The sequence below is a fragment of the Megalops cyprinoides genome, chromosome 10, assembly GCF_013368585.1.
Source record: "Megalops cyprinoides isolate fMegCyp1 chromosome 10, fMegCyp1.pri, whole genome shotgun sequence".
NCBI lineage: Eukaryota > Metazoa > Chordata > Actinopteri > Elopiformes > Megalopidae > Megalops > Megalops cyprinoides.
This window is the reverse complement of record NC_050592.1, coordinates 14,758,830-14,780,594: the sequence shown is the minus strand read 5'-3', so window position 1 is coordinate 14,780,594 and position 21,765 is coordinate 14,758,830. Positions and strand designations below refer to the sequence as shown.

The following is a 21,765-nucleotide window of genomic DNA, read 5'->3' as shown; positions in this document are numbered from 1 at the left end:
AATATACATGTTTTTCCTTTTAAAAATGAAAACTGAACATTCAATGACAGCGAAGTGTAGATTTGTTGCAACATGTACCGTTATAAAATGACATCTTGTTTTGGTGCTTTTTTTTTTCTTTAAAAAGTCCATGTCCATGTTGTATTTTCAGTTCACAATGCAAAATGTACATCTTGCAACTATGAATAGTAAGATATCTGAAATACAAACAAAACTTTTATAAGCTCTGGTTATGGTAGTAAGCGAAAGCTCTGAACTTCTATGTGTCAAATATATACTCACAGAAAAAAAAGCAACAGTGTTATAGAGGTGGAGTGAACTTTAAAATGGACCAGATATTTCCTTCACACCCTTTTACAGCATTTTTTCAGCATACCCTTTTGGATAAAAAGGTACAAGGTATTATGAAACTACTGAAGAATGTGCTGCACAACATGACACGTTCAAATCATTACACAAAATTTTCTTCTCTATTTTATTTCTGTAGCTTATCTTAAAGTCCTTAGTTTTGTAGGCCATTAACTAGGGTACTCCTGAATAACCCTTACAAATGGTTTGTATGTGCTAGTGAGAATGACACTGCTTACTATGAAAGGGCCTGTGCAATGCTGGAGCTGGAGCATTACAGAAAACAATTATTTCCAAGACTCATGCAATACTACTGATTTCATCAGTTGCCAGTTTTTTTGTTTTTTTTTTGATGAAAGTTAAAAGCACAAATGGGTTGAAAACAAATTTCACGTTTATATTGAAGAATCTCAGTAATTTCACATGACAGTGCCAGCACTACTAGGTCTTGTGTTTATTTACATTTGTTTAACTCTCGGCTCTGGCAAAAGATATAATGTTCTGACGGTGACTTGATACCCTTTGCGTTCATGTTGAACATGTAATGATGCACGCAGCATGCGTGTCTTTCAACACAGCAATCACTTCAAGTAAGCCATCTAATGAAGTTAAGCAGTGACAGCCATTCTCTAATTTCAACAAGTTCAGGGAAGGTTCACCAAAGAGTGTGGCTCCGCCATATTTGTCCATTCATGACACAAGAGAGATACTACAGAATTAGTTCTGTAGGAATAGGTACCTGCCTGAAATGCTATGGTAACCAGAGATTCCCTGAACATGTAGTGCCCACCACCTTCCCATGCCATTTTGTTATAGAGATTTCAGTCAATCATTGTCAATGAAGGTATTGTATTTCCTACATCCCAACACTTGATTGTTTATCCCGTATTTATCCTGTATTTTCTGACATATTTTAGGAAATGGTACATGTGAAATTATATCATTTACATTAAAAAGGTTGAAACTACTTAAAAGAAAACATTTTGCTGATTAATATTTGAAACCTTGCATACGCGTCCAAAATTAAGGTGTACCTTTAAACTGGCAGCTAAGCAGACATCTTTTAAAATGTGAAATAAATCCTCAGTTTTATAACATACAGTTTTAATATCTATAATTATTTCACTTCACCATAAAAGTATTTTAAAAGCATTTCATAACAATACATTGTATTATTTATTTAAATCAGTTACAAAAGAGATGACAAGAAAACAAAACACAAATTTGAGGAAAATGGCCTAAAACAAATAAAGAAAACCATTTCAGTAATTAAAAAAAAAGTTTAAACAACCAACCCTCTAAAAGACTGCAAACCTTTTCTGAAAAGACATCTCTTCTTTCGCAAGAATTCGGCGTACCTTAATAAATTCCCTTCTTATAAACAAACAATTGAAATAAATGTTCGACTTGGCCCGGTAGGTTACACTGTCAGTCTTTGTCGATAAAGTGCACTCTCCATCCTGGATAATGGCTGTGATGTAAAAACAAAGGAGTCAGAAAAGCCTGAAAGTCTAAGTCTCCAACCACACAGTACTAGAATATCCCCCTGGGCAGACGTTAATAGACGTAGCCTTCACTGTATGGATGGGGGTTGCAGTAGCCTCCTTCTTGCACGTACGCCATGTTCTCATCAAAGTGCGACAGCGGGACTGTATCCTCCTCGTTGATTTGCCGCTCAATGTCAGTCTTCAGCACAGGTCGCTGATTGTCAGGAAATGCCATGGAGAAAAGGGCCTCGGGGTCGCAGACAAACTTGTATACGTATCTCTCTCCTGCCACCTTGAAGATCAGAATACAGACTTAGGGATTAATTTTGGATCGTGATGCCAAATTTTGTAACCACTTTCTAAAGCAGGCCATCATTAATTTAGAGGTTACGTTGATGCATCTCACCTTTTGCATGATTCCTTTCTCATAGTAGTAACGCAATGATCGGCTGAGCTTATCGTAATTCATAGCTGGACGATTCTTCTGAATTCCCCAACGACGAGCAACCTTAAAGGCACACACACCAAACAAGAGAGAAGGAGGATGAAAAAAAATATTCACCATCTTTAAAAGAACATGAAGTAGCAAGGTAGCGAGCCTGGAAACTCAGCTGTATCCTCATGCTATGCATGCCTGTCATCTTCCTTCAACGGTCTAGCCAAACTGTGAAGCCATGGTTAACCCCTACTCCCTCCACCTTTTCTGACAATTACAGTATAACCTTAGTTATGTTTAATTAGTCAATTAGGAGTTATTACTAGTACCCTGTGAAAAGCACTGAGGAAAGGCTTTGGGCTCATAATCAATTATATTCAAATACTGGGATGTAGCATTCAAAAATGCTACAATAACTAATACACAACACAGTGATTAACTGCTTAAAAGAGCAACAGAAGTTACAGTATCTTCATCAGTGAAATAATTGTTAAAAATAAACATTTCAAAATAACAAAAATTAAAAACTGTAAAAGTTCCACACTACTCATTAGAGAAGTGCTAATTAGGAGTTGTCATGGATACAGCTCAAGGCCCAGCAGATGCTCCAGCACCTGTCTCTTGGACCACCCACCAGCCCCCCATTTTATAACTCACTTCCCTCTGTCTCCATAGACTTTGTACAGAGAATTTTGTATGTCTTATTATTTGGTTCACCGCTCATTCAAATTTTACACCTGCCAGAGCCAAAGGGAGAATTTATGGCCGCCGACTGCACAAGCCGAGCGCATTTGGTCACCTGATGGCATGAATGGCCCCCCTGTTTGCTGCAGCTGGCCAATGGCAGGATGCCAAACCTCCCCCTGCCTCTCCAGCCCCAGCACAGAGGACATTGAGCTGCTCTGTCCGTGAAGTCGTGGCACAGAACACGGCCTGACTCTCTTCAAAGGGTCAAAAATCAACACCCTTTTTGTTTTTTTTTTTTGTTTTTGGTGGAAAACATATCAAAATATTAAACTGACTCTCTCTGGTTGACCATCTGGATGATTTCAAGACACAGGCTGAGATTCAGCTTAATGGCAACATGCTTTGTCCTTCATACGGTGAAAATAAAGCTTTTTAAAAATATGTGCAAAACCTCAAGTTTGCCATTTAACTAAAGATGTCAGATGAATGCAGCACTTGCTGCGTTTGCTACCCTAAGTCAAGCACAACATACATCAAAGTTATGCTGAATCCGAGCCGTACTTTTATAATGTCTCAGTGATTTGTTCAGGTTTGTTCACTTGGATTTACTTGGACCCAGGTGTCCCTACAACTATTAGAATCATTCACAGCAAACACTGACTGTTTTTGTGAATGTGCACTACTCTGGTGTAGTTTTATCCGGTTCATCCAAGTAACTGAAGCTCACCTCTTCTGGCTCTATGAGCTTGAACTCCATGCCACGCCCTGTCCAGGCAATGAAGTGAGAATTTGAGGGGTCATCCAGGAGCGCCACAAGGAACTGCCAAAGCTGCAGGGAGCCTCGCCGCTGGTAAGTGGGGCCCTCACGGAATAGACCGGATTCCTGTTTAATGTCACCTAGGGGGAGAGGGCAGTTACAGTGCTTGACCTCAGTCAGTACAGTAAAGCTTTTTTCAGTGTTTTTCCATTAATTTTGACCACACTCTTAATGTATAAGAAACAGGACAAAAAAAAAAAAACTTTTGTTACTCAAACTTAATGACAAAGCACATTGTGGTTACTGTAGTCATGTGTAAGGATGTAATTACGCAAGCACTTTGTTATGAATCTGATTACAACGCAAAAGCTCTTCTCACTGTTTACTTGAGTAAACGCTGAGCCAAAAATCTTACCTTCAAGCTTTTCCGGGACCACACAAGTGTCATCATAAAAATGCCTAGTAACTTTGTCAAACATGCAACCTACAAAACAGAGAAAAATGAACATCAAAAGACCTTCAATACAAACATTGTTACACAGAGTAGTATCCAATTATTTTAAGCTTCTAATACTACTAGGACCTACCAAAACAGACAGGAGTATAAAGATTAACAATGAATAATTATAAAATCTAAAGTTACCACAAATGTCCTCACCTTCAGTCCGGTTGGCATGAGCCAGAAACCCATCTTGTCTCATGTAGACAGAATGACAGCTAGGCACTTCTGCTGGAAATACAAAATAAAGAGCAATAAAGACACCAGCAGACAATTCTAGGGCAGGAGAACAAATACAAAAACATACAAAAGTTTAACCTGTAAAAGTTTTACTTAAAAATATCAATAGTTTCCCCACTATTAGCACTTCCAATGTACTGTAAATATCAGGGGACAGTCAAAATCATGTCCTCTGGAACACTTTCAGTAAATGAAGTCCAGGAGAAGTTTTTAGTTGAATGCTCCAGACATGCACTAAGAGAATGGCAATTACAGATGATGGCCAAGGCTGATTTGAAATGCTTGACGTGTATAATAAAACCCATTTATTGAGAGAATTATTCAACATCCCCTTCAGGTATCACACTGATTCTCAGTTTGGCTCACTACTGCCTCAGTGGCGCTCTGTGCTGCTAATAGGTCCGACATTATTTTGAATCACATACAAATGTATTGGTAAAGCAAATGCACTGGTAAAACTGGTTGTGGTTAACATTTTTATTCTTATTGAATTAAATCAAAGTCAATCATAATACAACAGCGATCCAAGGCTCATATCTCCTACAAAACATAAATTGTAATGTATGTTTTTGCCAATGACATCTCCTTAAAAAATGCAAATGCCCAAAAGGGTCAATTCTAAGGGGTTCTGTTTAATTAGTTCTGTCGTATATTCTAAGGAAATGCAATATATATACAGTTATCTTAAAGGTACATTGACACGTTTGATAAATTTTTGTACATTTCGGCTAACCGCTCAAAATAAAGGGGTATTTATGTTAGCAGCTTCTCTGGGAAGCAATATGCTCTCCACGTTGCTTTTTAGGTTTACATTTCCCCATTTTGATTTGATTTCTTTGGTACTCCATCACTGAAGTCATAAGTCACATTATAATCAAACTGTAGAAACATTTACAAAGTGACTGCTCAATACAATGACTACCCCGGTTAATTTGGGGCCATAAACATTGCTCTGAGATTCATCAAAGTAATGGGCTGGTGGAGGAAATTACTGCTAATTAAATTGCCAGCTACCCTCCTCTTCTTCCCACAGGGCAGTGGCCAGAAGACAAGTACCAATATGAGCTCTAATAAATCCCCATAAATGGTCAATTTGAGTTGTAAAACATATTGAAAAGGCCAGGGACCGTCATCCATGCAACTTCAAATACACTCTCTGTGCATTCATATTCATTCAAAGCTGATACAGGTTTGCTCAAAGTTTAATTACAATGGTACAATTACAATTTAGGTTACAACTAAATGTAGGAATATGACACGTCTTGTCCACATGGTACTGGATAACCACTTTTATCCACTACATTTTAAAACATGTCATTTCATGTCATGCTACGCAAATCCCTCCAGGTACAAAGGTATGAGTTGCATCTGAGGGGCCACTGAAGGGCTACTGTTGTTGTGGAAGGCACGCTCTCTCGGAGCAGAGCAAGGCAATGGAGAGGTCTCGCGTTAGGAGCTGCAGGAGGGTGGAGGAGGAGCCACGGCTGTTTTTATCAGGGAAATCTGGACAGGAAGCAGCTGTGCGGCAGCCACGTTCCTGTCTGAGCGGGCTCTCCAGCGTCTCCGTTTTATGAATGAACACGGCAGGCGGCTGTGGTTTCATTCAAGGAGCTTGCGGCCCTGGGGCCCAGGGTGGGGGTGGGGGGGGTGTTAAGGACCCAGCCACAGAGGGGGGTGCTGAGGCGGACCCAGGTCCACTTTCCGTTCCAGGATCACAGGAAATTACACACGTCCGTCTGACCCCGCACAACCGCACAAACCAGATCACGAGTATAATAATGCTTTAATTCTATAAACATTTCCATTCCTCAAACGGGAACTATTTGCTTCAAAAAATGGAGGAAGTCGCTTATCTGCCTCCACACTTACGAGAGATTTTGGAAATTACATTTTCTTCTGAACTTTCAAACAATTCCATTTACTGACATAAAACAGCTGTCTTTATTCTGCTCCTCCTGTTTGCTTCAGTGGTGGATGAATATATTTAGTCATTCTCTGCTTTGCTGCTTAAAGCACATTCATCATGAGGTTCAGCTGCAGAGGCCATCCTCTTACCTGAGTCATAGGTGAAATCTCTTGGCTCCTGTTTGATCATCATGGAAGGGGGGTACGTCTGAGGGATGGGGGCCCCCACCATGCCTGGGTGCTCGAACAGGGGGTCAGCGTACTCCTGCTTGAACCCCTGAGGGGGGAACGGGATGTTTGGTTCTGACATCTGTCTGTGGTACATCGGACGCCCGTCCCGGGACATTGAAGGTGGTGTAGGAAAAGAGTGACAGGGTTCTGACAGCTGGCGTCGAAATCTGCGTGTGCAAGAGGAAAAAAAAGAGACTGTAAAAAACTCCCCACACTTTCAGTAATAGCTGGGGCCTTTTTCAGAGGCAGATTAAACAGACACATTCAGCCAATAACGTGTGATTCAAATATATCACGTCTGACATCCCACATCAGAAGGCAACCAGTCTGATTCCATATGTGCATCGATTAATTATCACTGCTCCATCAAAAACCCAGGTTACACAAGACAAACAATATATATCTAGTCTTAATTTGTACTCATATGCCCATGTCCTTACGGCTCTCCCCAGCCCTGTCCACTGCAGTACCACGATACCTGTGGTCCATTGTGAAGGAGCTGTCAGGTATGGGCTGCGACGGAGGGAGGTGGGGGTACGTCCTGTCCGGTTTGGGTGTAAGGGCGGAGTTCGGGGAGGCATGGTGGAGCGGGGACACAGGGGTGCTGCCGGGAGTTGCTGGACTGGCTGGTTTCATTGCCGAGTGGGGCTTCTGCTCGTAGGCACTAGGACACACCAGAGAGAAGAGCCACAGTTAGCACAACCATGACCACTAGGCCATTAAGGGTTCTGTACTGCCACAGTATCCCCGGTCTTGGTCATTTAAACGCTTGGTAAATTAAGTGGCTCCGTTATCAGCTCATCTGCATGAAAAGGTGCTAAGTTTTTCCATACTTGATTATTTCATGGTCTTGACCTGTAAAAACTGCAGGACTTTAGTTTCAGAGGTAATGTTTTTAAACCTTTTATTGTTTGCAATGCTACATATCTGCACTCAGCACTTCTCCTTGCACAGCAAATCCATTAGTAAGAAAACAAACAAAACTTATTTAGCAGAAATAGTATTAAGAATCAAAGTATAAATTGTCAAATCAAGTAACGTGTCATAGGTCCATTCATTTTTGGCTCTCTGGCCCTTCGCACATTTATGAGGTTTTGACAATTTTGCTTTACTTATTTCACACTCCATACTAAAAACTGTTAATACACTTATAAAGAAAGATTTTATCAGTCTCACCTGTAATAGGCCAAACTTTAAAAATCAGCACCAGTTAAGCTATGTACCATTCAATCCTCAGAACTTAGCGGGATGATATGGTAGGCGGGACCGAACCATGTGAGCCCTGACATTTTCCCCGCGCTGCTTTCGAGAAACTGTCATTATTATTATCAATGTGGAAGTTTCACTCAAGTGTCATTTGCCTTATAAAAACAGATCTGCTGCTTGCGTAATTACAGAAGCATATGGGAAAGTTAAATGCCACATACACTTCACAAATCAAATCAATAGAGGGCTGAATGTAGCTAGGCAACCATGTCTTTAGCGTACGTTTGTTTTTGCACATTTGAAAGAGCAATTCATTTCATTTAATGTGTGGTAAGTTAGGTATAGTAAATCACATTATTTTTTTCATTTCAGGTGCACATGTTGCCTACATTACATTGAAACTGTTCAGCTAGCTTTTACTTCACTTTCAAAGGGAAAGAATTTACAGGTTTTTTTTTTCTGCAGCAATCAAGGTGAACAATATTCTTTCCTTTCAAAAAGCAGTGAAATGAACCATTTTAAATAATTCATTGGATTATAATTGAATAAAAAAAGCTTGGGAAATGTCAAGAAAAAGATGTTAACTCACCGTATACCATAAATCATCAGTCAATCAATCTTTATGGAGTAGTGTCATTAAAGAGACCAGTCTTAATATGTGAAGCAGAGCCTGACATAAAATATCATTCAAACTTGAAATAACAACACAGCATATGGTAACTGTTGACTTTTGACCTCTTGCCTGTAGGGACATCCTCAGGCATTGGACTGAGATTTTATTTTCCTTGAAAGGAGCATTCTCCTCAGGGACACTGTGTTTGTTGTCTGTGAATAGCATTATTTCATCTTTAATTCTTTGTGCGCAATGCCATTTTTCTGCCAATCAATAAGAATTTTCATGAATTCTGCAATGCCAAGACTCCCAGTAGAGAATTATTGTGATTGAAACTGTTATATTTTTCATCCTCACCCTATGTCAAATGCCTGCCATGCATATAACATGGTACATAATTTCATTATTTAACCATGTGTACAGCTTTTCTTTAATGGAATAATTCAAGTGACATAAACTGGGAGTAAACTGACAGTGCTGTCAAAACCATCCCCTACCAGATTCGAGCCCACAACCATCCAGTGACCTCAGCCACCACCCCCCCCCCCCCAACCCCCCCCCTCACCTGATGTTGTACAGGCACTTCTCCCCATAGCTGAGTTTGAAGGGCTGCTCCTGGCTGCAGGCAGAGCTCAGCTCTGAACAGGGGCTGTGTGGCTCCTTCTTAATCTTCAGCTGCAGTCCATGAAACGCCACTAAACAGGGGCAGGAGGGAGAGAGGGGACTGGACGATTAATACTCATTCATCACTGACTGATTAACTCACAGCATAATGGTATTTGCACAGAGACAGACTATTCCCACTGTACATGGTTGTAGAATGGCATCCACGTCATAGGGTATGAAATGACCACAGCGCTCAATCACTCACTTAAAACCTCATTAGCAATGCCATTACATAACTGGAGACTAATCCTGAAATATGACAGCCTCAAAGCTTTGGTGAACGTCCCCAAATTCGTATCCACTTTCAGCCATTTGCCAATACCGTCCCGACAATAACAATGCCATTGATCTCAGGATCTTTCTTTACTTCTACACAGCCCTTGGTGTATTTAAAAGGCTGTTAAATAACAAATTATTCCTGATTGAATTTCCATCATCTGGAGCCATGATCAACGCTAATTGAATTGTCCACACTGAGCAAGACTCCGAGCCGCACCGTATGAAGTGTTCTGAGAACAAACATCACAAGCCGATGCACAGGTTTTAAGAAGGACAGCACTCGTCTGAAGAAGAGCCACGCCTGGGTTCAAACGTGTCACCAGACATCAGTGGTTTATCCTTTTTTGGTTGTTTTATTCTGAGCACAGCCAAGCTCAAGGTAACAGTGTACAAACATGCATTGTGTCTAACAGAACTTCAGCGGTGCTTAAAATGGCACTTAAACTTGTGCCCTCTTCCCCTGTGCCTGTTGTGCTTTGTAACTATGCCTTTGTATAAAGGTAGAACCTGCTTTCCGTAAAATGAGGACTATTTAATTTGAAAGACATACAAATCTACATCAAATGCACAAGTGCACTGTTTGAATTAGGCCCTGTCACAGGATTGTAGAGAAGGATAAGTGTTTCAGAAGTTAGCATGGCCACAACTAATAGCTTCTGAAAACTAAGTAGAAAAAACAGTGATGTTTAAATATGAGCCTTTTTTTCCTGTAACTTGCACAGCAATCTTTATTTTTAAATACAATAAAAAGTTTAAATAAATAATAAAAGTACAATAAGTTTAATAAAAAGTGATGAGGAGACAGCGTTAATGTTACAACAAATCCTGTGAATTGTTACAGGTTATCTGTAAGAAAGAGACTGACCGACACCAGTCAAGGTGCTCTCCCTGGAAGAGACCGTTTAGGCGCAGACAGAATCTGTGAATAGTGAGAGAGCGGATGTTTCTCCCCTGTCCTGTCCACATGCTGACAGATGCCTTGTGTGGGAGTCTGCGCTGTGAAATCAATCTGACAACACGACATCCAGCGCCCGTCTCAGGGGACGCGCATGCAGGCGCTTGTTTCAAAACACAGGAATTGTTCAGAGCCCTCTGTGGGGCGCGACCTTTACGGGTCATCGATGAAAGGTCAAAGCGGCACTTCCTGAGGGGAGACCTTTGACTGGGTCGAACACCATTGCAGCAACACAACAGCCTCCTTATTAACCTAATTAGGCACTCCCTAAACAGGTAACAAAAAGTTCAGAGCACAAAAAGACTATTAGCTTATTTAAAAAATGTATATATGTTTGCATATACAGTGTCAAATGGAGTAATTATGAGTATTTTTGTACATCTTTTTATCATCTGTTTATTGGTGTCTAATTTACTATTAGAAGTGTATTTGTATTATTGCTTACCAAGAGTACATAACAGACTGGGTTGTAGAGCTAAACTAGGTAGAAATTCTTCTTAGACTTCTTAGAATAATCTAGATTTAGAATAATCTAACTTCAATCAAATCTGAGTAATAATGTAATAAATATTAGTTTCAATTTCAAGTACATCACATTTGTTTACGCTAAATGTAAACAATAATATATTAAAGACAACACTTTTTTTTTTTTGTATTTCCCTCTGTAAAATCTGACAATCAAATCTTTTAGTGGTGAAAGTTTGGAGCTGATAACCAAGAAGTGGGCCCAAGTGACCACTTGAATATAAAAATTTATCAAAGTAAATGTTTAACTTTCTGATAACTTCTGAACAGCAAGTCCCATAGATTTGGCATGTAGAGATGTCAGAATTTACTGCCATCCTATTGTGACACACATAAAAAAAAATAAAAAAACAACAAAGTTTCTGTCACTTGTGAGTAAGAAATGTCAGTTATCCATCAGACTGCTATCTTCTCTTATGTTAAATTTTCAACTAGAAAGTATTTCATTTTTTCCACTGTAACTGTGAATATTTAAACCAGGATATAAACGGGAGCACCTAAAATAGACCCGAAAATGTCGGCATAGATTTTACACAAACTGATGGAGAATACATTGCCCTTCACCAGGACCAGACCACCTCTCCAAACTGGCCTGTGTATTAGTAGATGCTGGTTCTACCATCAGAATCAGATTGTGATGATAACTAATTTTATTGCTTTTTAAAAGATGCACACACATTACGGCATTTTGCTGCCGCAGTCTTGATGCTCATTACAAATGCATGCAAACATAGTCAGTTCACCATCAGTCCATGCTGCCAAATATGTTAAGGAACATATTTTTCCATTTTCCATTTTGTTTATTTTATAATAAGCTGCTGACCCATCTTCTTTGTGCCTCACAAAAATCATCCATAAAATTCATATACTAATCCATGGTACTCTGAAAACCAGCTTTCTTTAAAACATGCCCCAACACTTTGACTGGACCTTGGTCCTACAGCTTTCAGTGACAGCCCAATGATTGATTGTTGAGCTACACCACCTTCAACATGAACACAAATCATACACGTATAAACATGGCCAGGATGTTCCATCCACTCCCTCTCTCAACAGATGGGCTGTGATATACACAGTGGGGAAAACAGCTGGGGGAAACTGTGGAAACACGATGTGACTAAGCATTTCCATTCAAAACAACAAATCTCAAAAGGAATTCAATTTCTCTTCGGCATTGCCATGCCTTTTTGTCACAGGTATTAATCTGCAATTGTGCTTCCACGCATAAAATACAAACGGGTTTTTGAACTTGCATGTGTATTGTGCCTTCATGATTCATGAAATATATTCATGAAGGATTTAAAGTAATTAATGTACACGGGTCTAAATTAAACCATGTGGTTGTTGCCGTTGCCAAAGCAGCACGGCTCTTGAAACAATTCTGTAAGTAAGAATAATAACAAGCGAACACATTTCTGCTAAACAGAAATGAAACCTATATTTAAATTATTCCTACATTTAAAGGAATCCCAAAGATTGACTAATACTATCACAAAGAGCTGTTTGAAGCTAACCACCAGTCTTGCTAAGCAGAAACTAGACATCATTCATAGATACTGAAAAGACCTGGAGGGGAACAGTTGTGCACTGGGAGTTACAAATGGTGTATTTTGGCATTTATGTCCCACCTTTGGCAGGCATTCTGAGGATTCATTCATAAAAATAATCCTGCTCTTTTTGGCATTGGCACAAAGCGGAAGTCCACATCACAGTATAGCCACAGTGGGATTTTTAAATGGTGACATCACTGCATATCAGATGAAAGACCAACAATGAATTCGCACGCCTGCTATTGTGGTTCAACGTTTCCATCCAAAGGTTCTGCCTGATGGTTGTATGAATTCTCACCTCAGCTTCTGCACCTTCTTTAGTAATGCTAATGAGGTCTCTGATGACATATCTCCTACCTCCGGTTTAAAGGCAATTTAGACAGGATATACTGAAAAATATTAGGTGTCCAAAGAGGGAAGATTCTGACATATTGTCTGTACAAGGTAGCCCTCCAAACGCCTTTGTGTAGAGTTAAACAAAACAAGGCGAGCAGGCTGCTCATGAACAGAGCAGGATCAAATTTCATCTGCAGTAAAAAAAAAAAGCGCAGCCTGTGAATTTAATTTATACAGCCAGTAAAGTCATTTCAATGATGAACTGATAAACTGGGAAAAGGTGTGGTTTGTGGTATACATATGTAGCTAAAATCGCTGAAGAGAAAAAAAAACAACAAACAGCGTGAAGTGATTAGAAATAAAAACGCTCTCCCACCACTTCCATCAGAGCTCCCTGGGAAGAGTGGCTCGGACACACGGGAAACGCCCCCACCGGCTTGGGCAAAGCCCATATGGGACTGCTGCAGGCTGGGACGCTTGAACAAGAGCCCAGCCACGGTGCCCTCGCCCTCCCGCCATCTGCTTCTGCCTCCCCAACCTGCTCCATCATGCCAGGAGTATATAGTCAGCACTCTCCTACTACGAGGGAAGGGGAGTGGCGGGGGCTAGCTGGAGAGAACTGCATAACTGTGATGAACGGAGAGTTCCAGAAATGAGGGCTAGTCTATGCTGGATGTCTTCTGAAGCCTGATTTATCCCCATCACAAGCTTAATCTAATAATGCGGCTCAATGTGATGGTAATGTTTGAAGGAATCCTGGCAAGTCTTCCTTAACTGGGAGGTCACACACATCCTTACAAAAATCTAAAAATGTGAAACTTCGGCTAAAATGGAGGACTATGGACAAAGGTTAAGGTGTAAAGGGGCAGCTTTAAACACCTAGAAGGAAATATTCACTTACGTAATTCTCTAGGGCAAAGGCAGTGTCTGACCAACCTTAAAAACATACAAACAGTGGCCTCCAGTGTGGCACTCTGTGGCATAACGGCCATCATGACCATAATGGGCAAAGTTGTTACCCATTTTAAAATCCATTTAAAGAATTCACCATGTATTACCTGTGGTGCTGCTTAAATCACAAACCTCTCAGCAATAGTGAAATATTGAGTACATAACAAGTATAATAATAAAACCCAATTATGTAGTGATTGAAGCATGGAAATGTCATCCAACAATGTAACACTATGCAACCTATTTGTCCAGATTAAGACATGATTTTAGTGCCTTCCCTACATGTTCAAAGGCACGACCTAGTGATATGCATGCATGTGCACACACATGCACACACATATACACATACACCAACTACAGTTTCAGAGGTTATATTATAAGAGAATATGAGGACAAAAAACTGCATATAAGAATGCTGCAATACATTCCACGCATCAACCAAGGAGCGGCTCATTGTTGAAATTCTACTTTTTGACTGGAACATTGTTCTTTTTCTGTTACAACTGCACCTACAAAACATTAAACGAACAATAGAGGGGACACGGTTAAAGCATAAATGAATCAAAGTGAGACCAAATCAGTGTGCAGGTCTGCCTCCCGCCTCATTCACTTCTGTTGATCTCAACCTCTCCCCATCACAGCAACACCGGATCCCTGGAGGCGCATGTGAAAGCACAGGTGAGACAACGGAAAGACGGAGCGAGAAACAAAATCTCGGGAGGCGTACTCACAGTTTTCGCTCTGAAAGTCTGGAACAAACTGCTCATCATTGTCTGGAACTTGAGCTACAGAGGGAACAAGAGAGAAGGGGTAGAGGATTAGATGGCAAAGGAGGACACCCAACAATGCATGTCAACCATCGGCGGGGTCGTCAGCCCGTTGACAAGCCATTCACAGCCTTCAGACTTCACATGTTTTACTCTGATGCTACCCGCATTATCTTAAAACTGACTAAATAGACATTAATCCTTTATCGGAAATGTTAACACAAGACATTTTAAAAGTGGGTTAAACACATTTCCGCCACTAATCATGAAATTGACATAGTCCATATATAATCTCTGATATCATGATTTCCACCACTCATATTTGTCATCCCCCCCCCCTCCCCGGAAAGTTTCACCTTCCAGTAATAATGTCACTTCAGGCGAATGAACATAAAGGTAAAAATGCCTCTTCTACCTGAACTGAACCATCAATGTTCAGTCTGATAAAAACAAAAATATTCACTTGTCGTTCACACATTCCTCCAAGGGGTTAAAGCCAAAATGATGAATTGATGAAGTCTCCATCAACTAGCTGTGTGTGTGTGTGTGTGTGTATTATATATATATATCGTACATATTTACACTTTGAGCCAGTTGTTATGTCCCTCAAGCCAAACCTGAAGAGTTGCTGAAAGCAGCGATATGAGACTTAACTGTGCTAAGTCATTAACACATTTATTTATAAGCACAAGACATGCGGAACCTCATTTTCAGACGTTTTATTGAGAATGTTGCAGAGAACTGTTGACATGTTGAGACATGCAGATATGTCTGAATTTCTCTTTAAACAACACTAAAAAAGAAAAGGACAAGAAGTGTAAAAGGAAATGTCTGAAATATATATAAATTTTGTACTTAAACAGTAACATTACAGCAACGAAATCTCTTTATGATTACTCATATTAGATTGATTTGCACAATCATTTTTTCTTTTGAGTAAAAATTAATTGATTTTACTAGAAATATATTATTAACATATATATTACTATACACTTTGGTTTCCAGATCTTACAAATTACTTAATTTGATTCTGAAATTATAATAAGTAGTATACAAAAAACAAAATTCTTCGACGCATGAAGGGACAAATTAAACCTTTTAGACCAGCTGGAATCCATCCAGACGATTTAATATAATATGGCTTTGTACGCTCTGCACATTGCAAGAACAAACCCACTTAAAAACGTGCACAACAGAATTTAAGATCAAAGATATTAGACCTTACAGCCACCATTATGGCTCTGCTCTTCAGCCCTGTACATTGCTACAATATGTACCCATCAGTAACTGCACGATCAAAGAAATTCGGTCCGATTATGTCCAAATTGCTAATTCATCTGCATTGCTATCACTAGACAGTACAAAAACAGACCATTTCTAAAATAAAATAAAGTATAATATCCTGCTTACCAACAGATGGTAACCCTGGTAGCATGATGAGGCTCTAGCACAGTATGTGTGTTTGTGTGTGTGTGTGTGTGAGAGAGCACTGAGCTCTCAGAACCATCATGGCCATTATAGTGAGGACCAAAGCCTGCAGTGTGAGTGTCATCCAAGGGACTTTTCAAAGACGTGTCTCTCACTATGACATTCTTAACATAAGGCCATACATCTGAGCACACAACAAAAGCAAAACACAAACATAATAACAATACCTGAGTAACCAACGTGCTCTTCATATCAGATTTTGAATTTGAACTTCATCTATACGTAGACTCTGGCACTTTAAAAACTGGTATATCAGAAAAAACTCAAGATATCTAAGTTGGGTATGGAGCATCCAATAAAACTACTAGGGCGCTTCACCCGCAGCTTCAATAAAAAAATGTAAGCAATTATTTGCTTTTTTTATATCTTACATCACAAGCTTGGCAGTAGCTGTAATTAACCGCAAACATTCTTGAACTGAAAGAACAGTAGTAGTTGCTTAAATTTGCAACTTAAAGCTTAGGACAAAGCGGCACAGTGGTCAGCTGGAATGGCCCCAGATTTGTCCCCCCCCGGCTTTAATCGTAAGCCTGTTGGCTTTGCTAGGATGTGTGCTCCTAGGATAGAGTGAGAGAGAGAGAGAGAGAGAGAGAGAGAGCATGATCAAGAGAGACCTGCAGACAGGCTGGGTGGCAGGATGTGAGTCACTCCGCTCCCTCCTTGAATGGGACAGCTGATCCCAGGAACAATTCCCAAGGACAGCGGGAGAACTGGAGCTCTGCCGCCATTCACAAAAAAAAAAAAAAAAATGAATAAAATAAAGGGAAGCGAGCGGCACTGGCCAAAACAGAGGCCCGTCTGGAGTGGCACACCCTTTGTGCAAGACTAAAACAAGAAACTGGAAACTTCCAGCACGCACGCTCGCCATTCCCTTTATGTCTGATCACATCAGCTTCCAAGCACAGAGAGCTTACAGAAAGAGGAAAGGAAAATGTCTTCACACATGAATTTCCTGCACCAAAAATGGGTTGGACAAAATAGCTGAATACTCCAAACCGATAATGCTGTTGGCTAGTTCACCAAACCGCTACTGTTGAAAACGCAGATATTTACCAGCAGAATGGAAAAATGTTAGATTTTAAATTCAAAATTCTCACACCATTTCCAAACACTACGCATTTTAGGCAATATGCACCTTGCAAAACTTCCTAAAAAGTGAGCAAATACTTTCTGAAACAACAATAGAGCCTTATCAGCCTCTTGAAAAAGCTGAACACATTTGTGAATAATTGTGTATAATGAAAATAAATACATAACCTGTTCCTTTACAGAAGATTTTCCTGAAAACTGACCAATCAACTCCTTCATCCATGATGTCGGAAATTCACTCTGTCTAATATAATCCTTTCTCTTATTTCCAATTACCTGAACTAATAAATCTTTGAAATAGGTATGTGTTCGTTTTTATCTTAATGGACAGGAAGTCATTTATTAAATCCAGAATCTTGAAACGCACTTCTGATTGATCGAGGACAGGTAGAATTGTAATCTTTACAGTAATATCTACTTCAGTGGACACAGTCATTTTTTTCTGACTGAAACACTAAAATATTAAAATTATGTCTTATTCTTTTACAAGCCCTGCGGTATATACTTCATAATCTTATAAGCCCAATGTACTGGTGAAGTATTCCAACATCTATTTTAAAACATAAATTTCATTTAAAAATCTTAATTTATATTGCAAGCATTTTTAAATGTATTAAAGAATAGATGAAGGTGCTCTCAGGTCATAAAATATTGAGTTTCTTTATCACCTATGTAAGGATAGTGAGAGATATTTCACCCACTCGAGCAAACCCTCCCCAAAACATTACTGTTGATAAAACACATACAGCGAATGCTATTCACAACTACAAGGAACATTACAGTTTAAGTCCACATTTTTATGCAACAATACTTCATAATAAGGACACAAAAACTGACAGAGATGATAGTGGCGCACCTCAGAATTTTCAGGTACACACGTCTATAAAAAGCAATGAAAAATTAAGGAATTTACGCCTTTTGAGTCTAATTACATTTGACACGCTAGTTTCAAATGGTTCTGTCATTGCTTCCTTTATCATAAAAATCTTTTTCCACCCAGCTGGGGTAATCCAATGTGAAAGGTGCTTAGAACACCTTGATTGGGACATTCATGCACAGCCAACATCTCGCGACATCATCCTCATGTGCCGTATGTCCGTCATGAAAAAGCAGGTACGCACAAAGACCCTCCCTGTGTGACTACAGACACGCAAGGAACCTCATGTTTAGGTTGCTAGATAAATAAATGACCTAATATGTTAAACAAATCCTGGTGACTGTGTGGTCCAAAGATGTAAAGCAAGGTTTCTCTTTTAATTTCACAAAGTGCTTTGCATTAGTTTTCATAGCCATTACAGCTTTTGCTTACTTAGGTTGTTTGCTCAGTCTACACATTCAACACCATTTTTCTAACAATGACCAGCGGACCACAGAAAAAATGCGTAATGTTCTGTTTACAGATCAGCAGAGCAAATGAAAAGATGGTTCTATCTACCTTAAGAAAACTACACAGGGTTTTATTCAACTAAAACCTGGGTTTTTAAATATGGTGACCATAGCAAATTAACTTTTACAAAAGAACCAAGATGAAATTAACTATATAACATAGCGTATAATATATAATGCGCTTCAACAATACCGGAGTATAACTACAAAACAGGCAACTTTTACAGGATATTATGATGTTTTTAAAAGCATTTAAAAATAACATAATACTTATGTGTTAATACAATTATATTAATCATGCAAAATATGCATATAGACCACCATTTTTATATATTTACACTAATCTGTTTTACCTATGACTTGACAATGGTATATTTTCTTTATTTCAAATTTCCAAATGAATCAAACTATCTCATATTATGTTTTTCTACCCTGTGCAATGGAAACATACATCTTTAAATCAATTCTCAATCATGGAAAAAACACTCTCCTCCAAGTTTATGGCTACCAGCAAATTCTGAGGTACTAATGAATGAAAAAGTTACTGACCTGGACAAAATGCCTGTCTTTACCAAAGGTACATAATTTTCCCACAAGCTGACTAAGTATTCACCCTTATATGAAGTGTTCATTCTAAACTCAGTTTGAGGCACAGTTACACAACTGGGAATTGCTTCACCAGCATTTTCACAAAACTATGTACAAATAAAATTTCATATTGGAAATATGTCAAGGCATATCTCTATTTTAACAGCAAAACTGATCCCCCTTTCTAAGATGACACATTCAACACCATCCACATTTTCATTATATGTTTAAAAGACTACTTAACTATTTACAGCTACAAGCCCATGTAATGGTAGTCATGTAAAGATATAAAATAAAACTAATACTAAATCCTGCACATTTTTATCATTAGTTCAGACTTCATGTTTAATTTAGCTAGACAAATGTACATACAAGTTGCCTTTAAAAGAAATATAGATTACCAAGACTATGACCGTATTAAAAAAAAATGTTCCTTGTTAATTCAATGTTTAAAAGAATTTTCAACAAACTTATACCAGACAATCTCTAAAGATGGTCAGAATCACATTTATGTCTAAAAGACCGAAGCACGAAAATCTTACACATTAACACAAATGCAACACAAATTGCCTGAAAACACACAAAGAAAAGAGAATACTCATCACCAACCTAAGCTTCTGTGCTGTAAATAGGATGGAAAAAAGACACTTGCACTTAAATCCTGAAGCATCACGTCTGAATCAAACCACAAGGACGAGTTCTTGCCATTAGAAAAATAATAACTATTATAATTTAAAAAAAAAAAAGAAAATGACAAGTCACGGACCGACTCTTTCGCGCACCTCTGAATACATAAATCCACTTAAAAGAAAAAAAAAGCGAGACCAACAATCACAGCTGTAGAGAGTGAGCTGTGGAGAAAAGCCGGTGAGGGAAGCGGAGAGGAAAGAGCTGATGGAGGCTCGCTGCGTTAGCTCTTGCCAAAAGCAGAGGAGACAGTGAGCGGGGAGAGATTTCTCCTGGTAATTTGTGATGACACTCTGGGTAAAGCCTCCTCAGCCTCCCTTAAGACCAGCGCTCATCACAGCCTCTAATGTATGCATGACACACGAGGTGCCTCTTCCACAGTTGCATTAATTGGACTACACATTGGGAAGGTAACTTCAGACATTTTTTCTTCTTGAGCTTGTCTTTCTCTGTCTCTCTCTCGCTCTTCCTCTCCATAAAGCAAGCACGAGCCTTTACAAACGCCCTACAAACACTTACCTTCAGCCAGCCAGGCCTCCTGCAGTTGACTGAGATCCTGGAACAGTTCTACGAGGAAGACAGGATTGGGGGGGGGAAGGAGGGAGGGGGAACACATGAAAGCTTTTGTTGTCAAATAGCTCTTCCGTCGCACAAGTTAGTAGTGCTAACACTCTTCTGTTGCAAAAGAAGTCTTAATGCACCCACCATGTCCAGAGATAAATCATCACCCAATTCAAATTGGATCCACAACCGAGGGAGAACTTGTTTCTAAACTCGTGTAAACCTGTGTGTCTTCTAATTGAGATTTCTAAGAAATGTGTTCATAAGGGTGCAGGGGTCCACAAATTGCATTTTGCTAAATGTTAAGAAGCCGTGAAATGAACTTCTCTCTTTTACCAGCGAACTCACCTTCGGTATCCACAGCGAGGTCAGAGTTAATGAATTTTCTCTTTCTGTCACTTGTTGGTCTCTCATTAAATTTCTGCTCTTGTGGGTTCTAAAGAGAAAAAAAGAACACAAATCAATTGCTGTCAATGGAATGATTCTCTGCCACGGAGTGCATTTACTGACAGAAAACAGATGGGGGGAAAAAAATCTACAGGTTCAATAAGAAAAGCTCCTTAAATCTAAACCTGGCTCAGGTGTTTCTTTGCAAAAATGGTCTCGAACAGTCCAAACCACATGTAATTGGCACAGGTCGAGGACTCATTTATCGAGATGATCCTATACATCGAAATACCAGAAACTCGCCAGGGTCAGTACTAATGTAACCAATAATATACAGCTAAGCTTAGCATTAATGTAAATAACAACGCTAATAATACCCTATTTGCAAAGTTGTAGCATGAAACTCATTTTGTCTCATAAAATATTTCCTATCGGTCGCTGTACTGTCTCACTATGTAAAAGTTATGAACTTTTCTCACTCACATTTGAAATCATGTAAGGCACTTGTTGGTCGTAAAATCCGTCCATTCTGCGACTCTAATGTTCTAGTTTATTTGATGAGCAATTAGCAAGAGCTCTCCGCTGAGTCTGCCGTCCGATCACCCTTAAAGACAAGATGACTTTAGCGGTAAATAAGCAGGAAAACCATGAATGAATCGACTGAACTTGCCGGACTAGCACAGGAGTCTGGAGCAGTTCCATTCATAAAATACAGTACATCTCAAGACAACCGCCCTAACCTTGCAATAAGGATTCTAAATGAGAGAGCAAGTCAGGTGAAATTATTTATCCAAAATGCATTTGTCTGTAAATACATGTACATAGTAAGCATCAAATCTGCTGACTCTTTTGCAGCCAGCTACTGCATTCTAAATGCTACAGTAGCAATGATGGCGATCAACATGTCCTGCTCTCACGTATGCTAGCTTGCTATCGGGACTCATCACAAATATATTTTCATGATTATAAACTCACGCAGTGTCCAGCCAAACTCGAGAATCTAAAGGGGGCACTCACCTAAGTAACATGCACCGCATTCACCTTTGATTTCCCGCTGAATTACAGTATGTTAGAGAATTGTGAATTTTGCGCTGTGCAGTTCACCCCGGAGCTCACAGCTCGGTGCTTTCGCTCAGTTCAA

The 21,765-nt window shown here is 39.5% G+C and overlaps 1 protein-coding gene across 3 annotated transcripts; it reads right to left on the bottom strand.

The window, feature by feature from the left end:
• Nucleotides 1–1,678: 1,678 nt before the first annotated feature.
• Nucleotides 1,679–21,765, bottom strand: etv1 (ETS variant transcription factor 1). 3 transcript variants are annotated; one of them, XM_036539482.1, is made up of 13 exons: nucleotides 21,642–21,765; nucleotides 21,108–21,228; nucleotides 20,586–20,673; nucleotides 20,196–20,243; nucleotides 14,403–14,456; nucleotides 8,975–9,104; nucleotides 7,069–7,254; nucleotides 6,510–6,757; nucleotides 4,374–4,445; nucleotides 4,131–4,199; nucleotides 3,686–3,855; nucleotides 2,242–2,343; nucleotides 1,679–2,127 (listed from the first exon to the last, which is right to left on the bottom strand). In XM_036539482.1, exons 2-13 carry the CDS (start codon nucleotides 21,150–21,152, stop codon nucleotides 1,906–1,908), a joined length of 1,434 nt encoding a protein of 477 aa, XP_036395375.1. In that variant the 5' UTR covers nucleotides 21,153–21,228; nucleotides 21,642–21,765; the 3' UTR covers nucleotides 1,679–1,905. The 3 variants fall into 3 exon arrangements, with proteins under 3 accessions (XP_036395375.1, XP_036395376.1, XP_036395377.1); XM_036539483.1 differs by having other exon boundaries at nucleotides 4,374–4,442; XM_036539484.1 differs by lacking the exons at nucleotides 20,196–20,243; nucleotides 20,586–20,673; nucleotides 21,108–21,228; nucleotides 21,642–21,765 and adding an exon at nucleotides 15,849–15,888 and having other exon boundaries at nucleotides 1,680–2,127.

Coding starts and splice junctions, on each gene's coding strand:
- etv1 (XM_036539482.1), bottom strand. CDS start 21,152: ATGGACGGATTTTACGACCAACAAGTGCCTTACATGATTTCAAAT. Junction 7,255..8,974: donor AAGTGCCTGTACAACATCAG/GTGAGGGGGGGG, acceptor GGTGTGTCCTAG/TGCCTACGAGCAGAAGCCCC. Junction 6,758..7,068: donor TCCTTCACAATGGACCACAG/GTATCGTGGTAC, acceptor TTGCACACGCAG/ATTTCGACGCCAGCTGTCAG.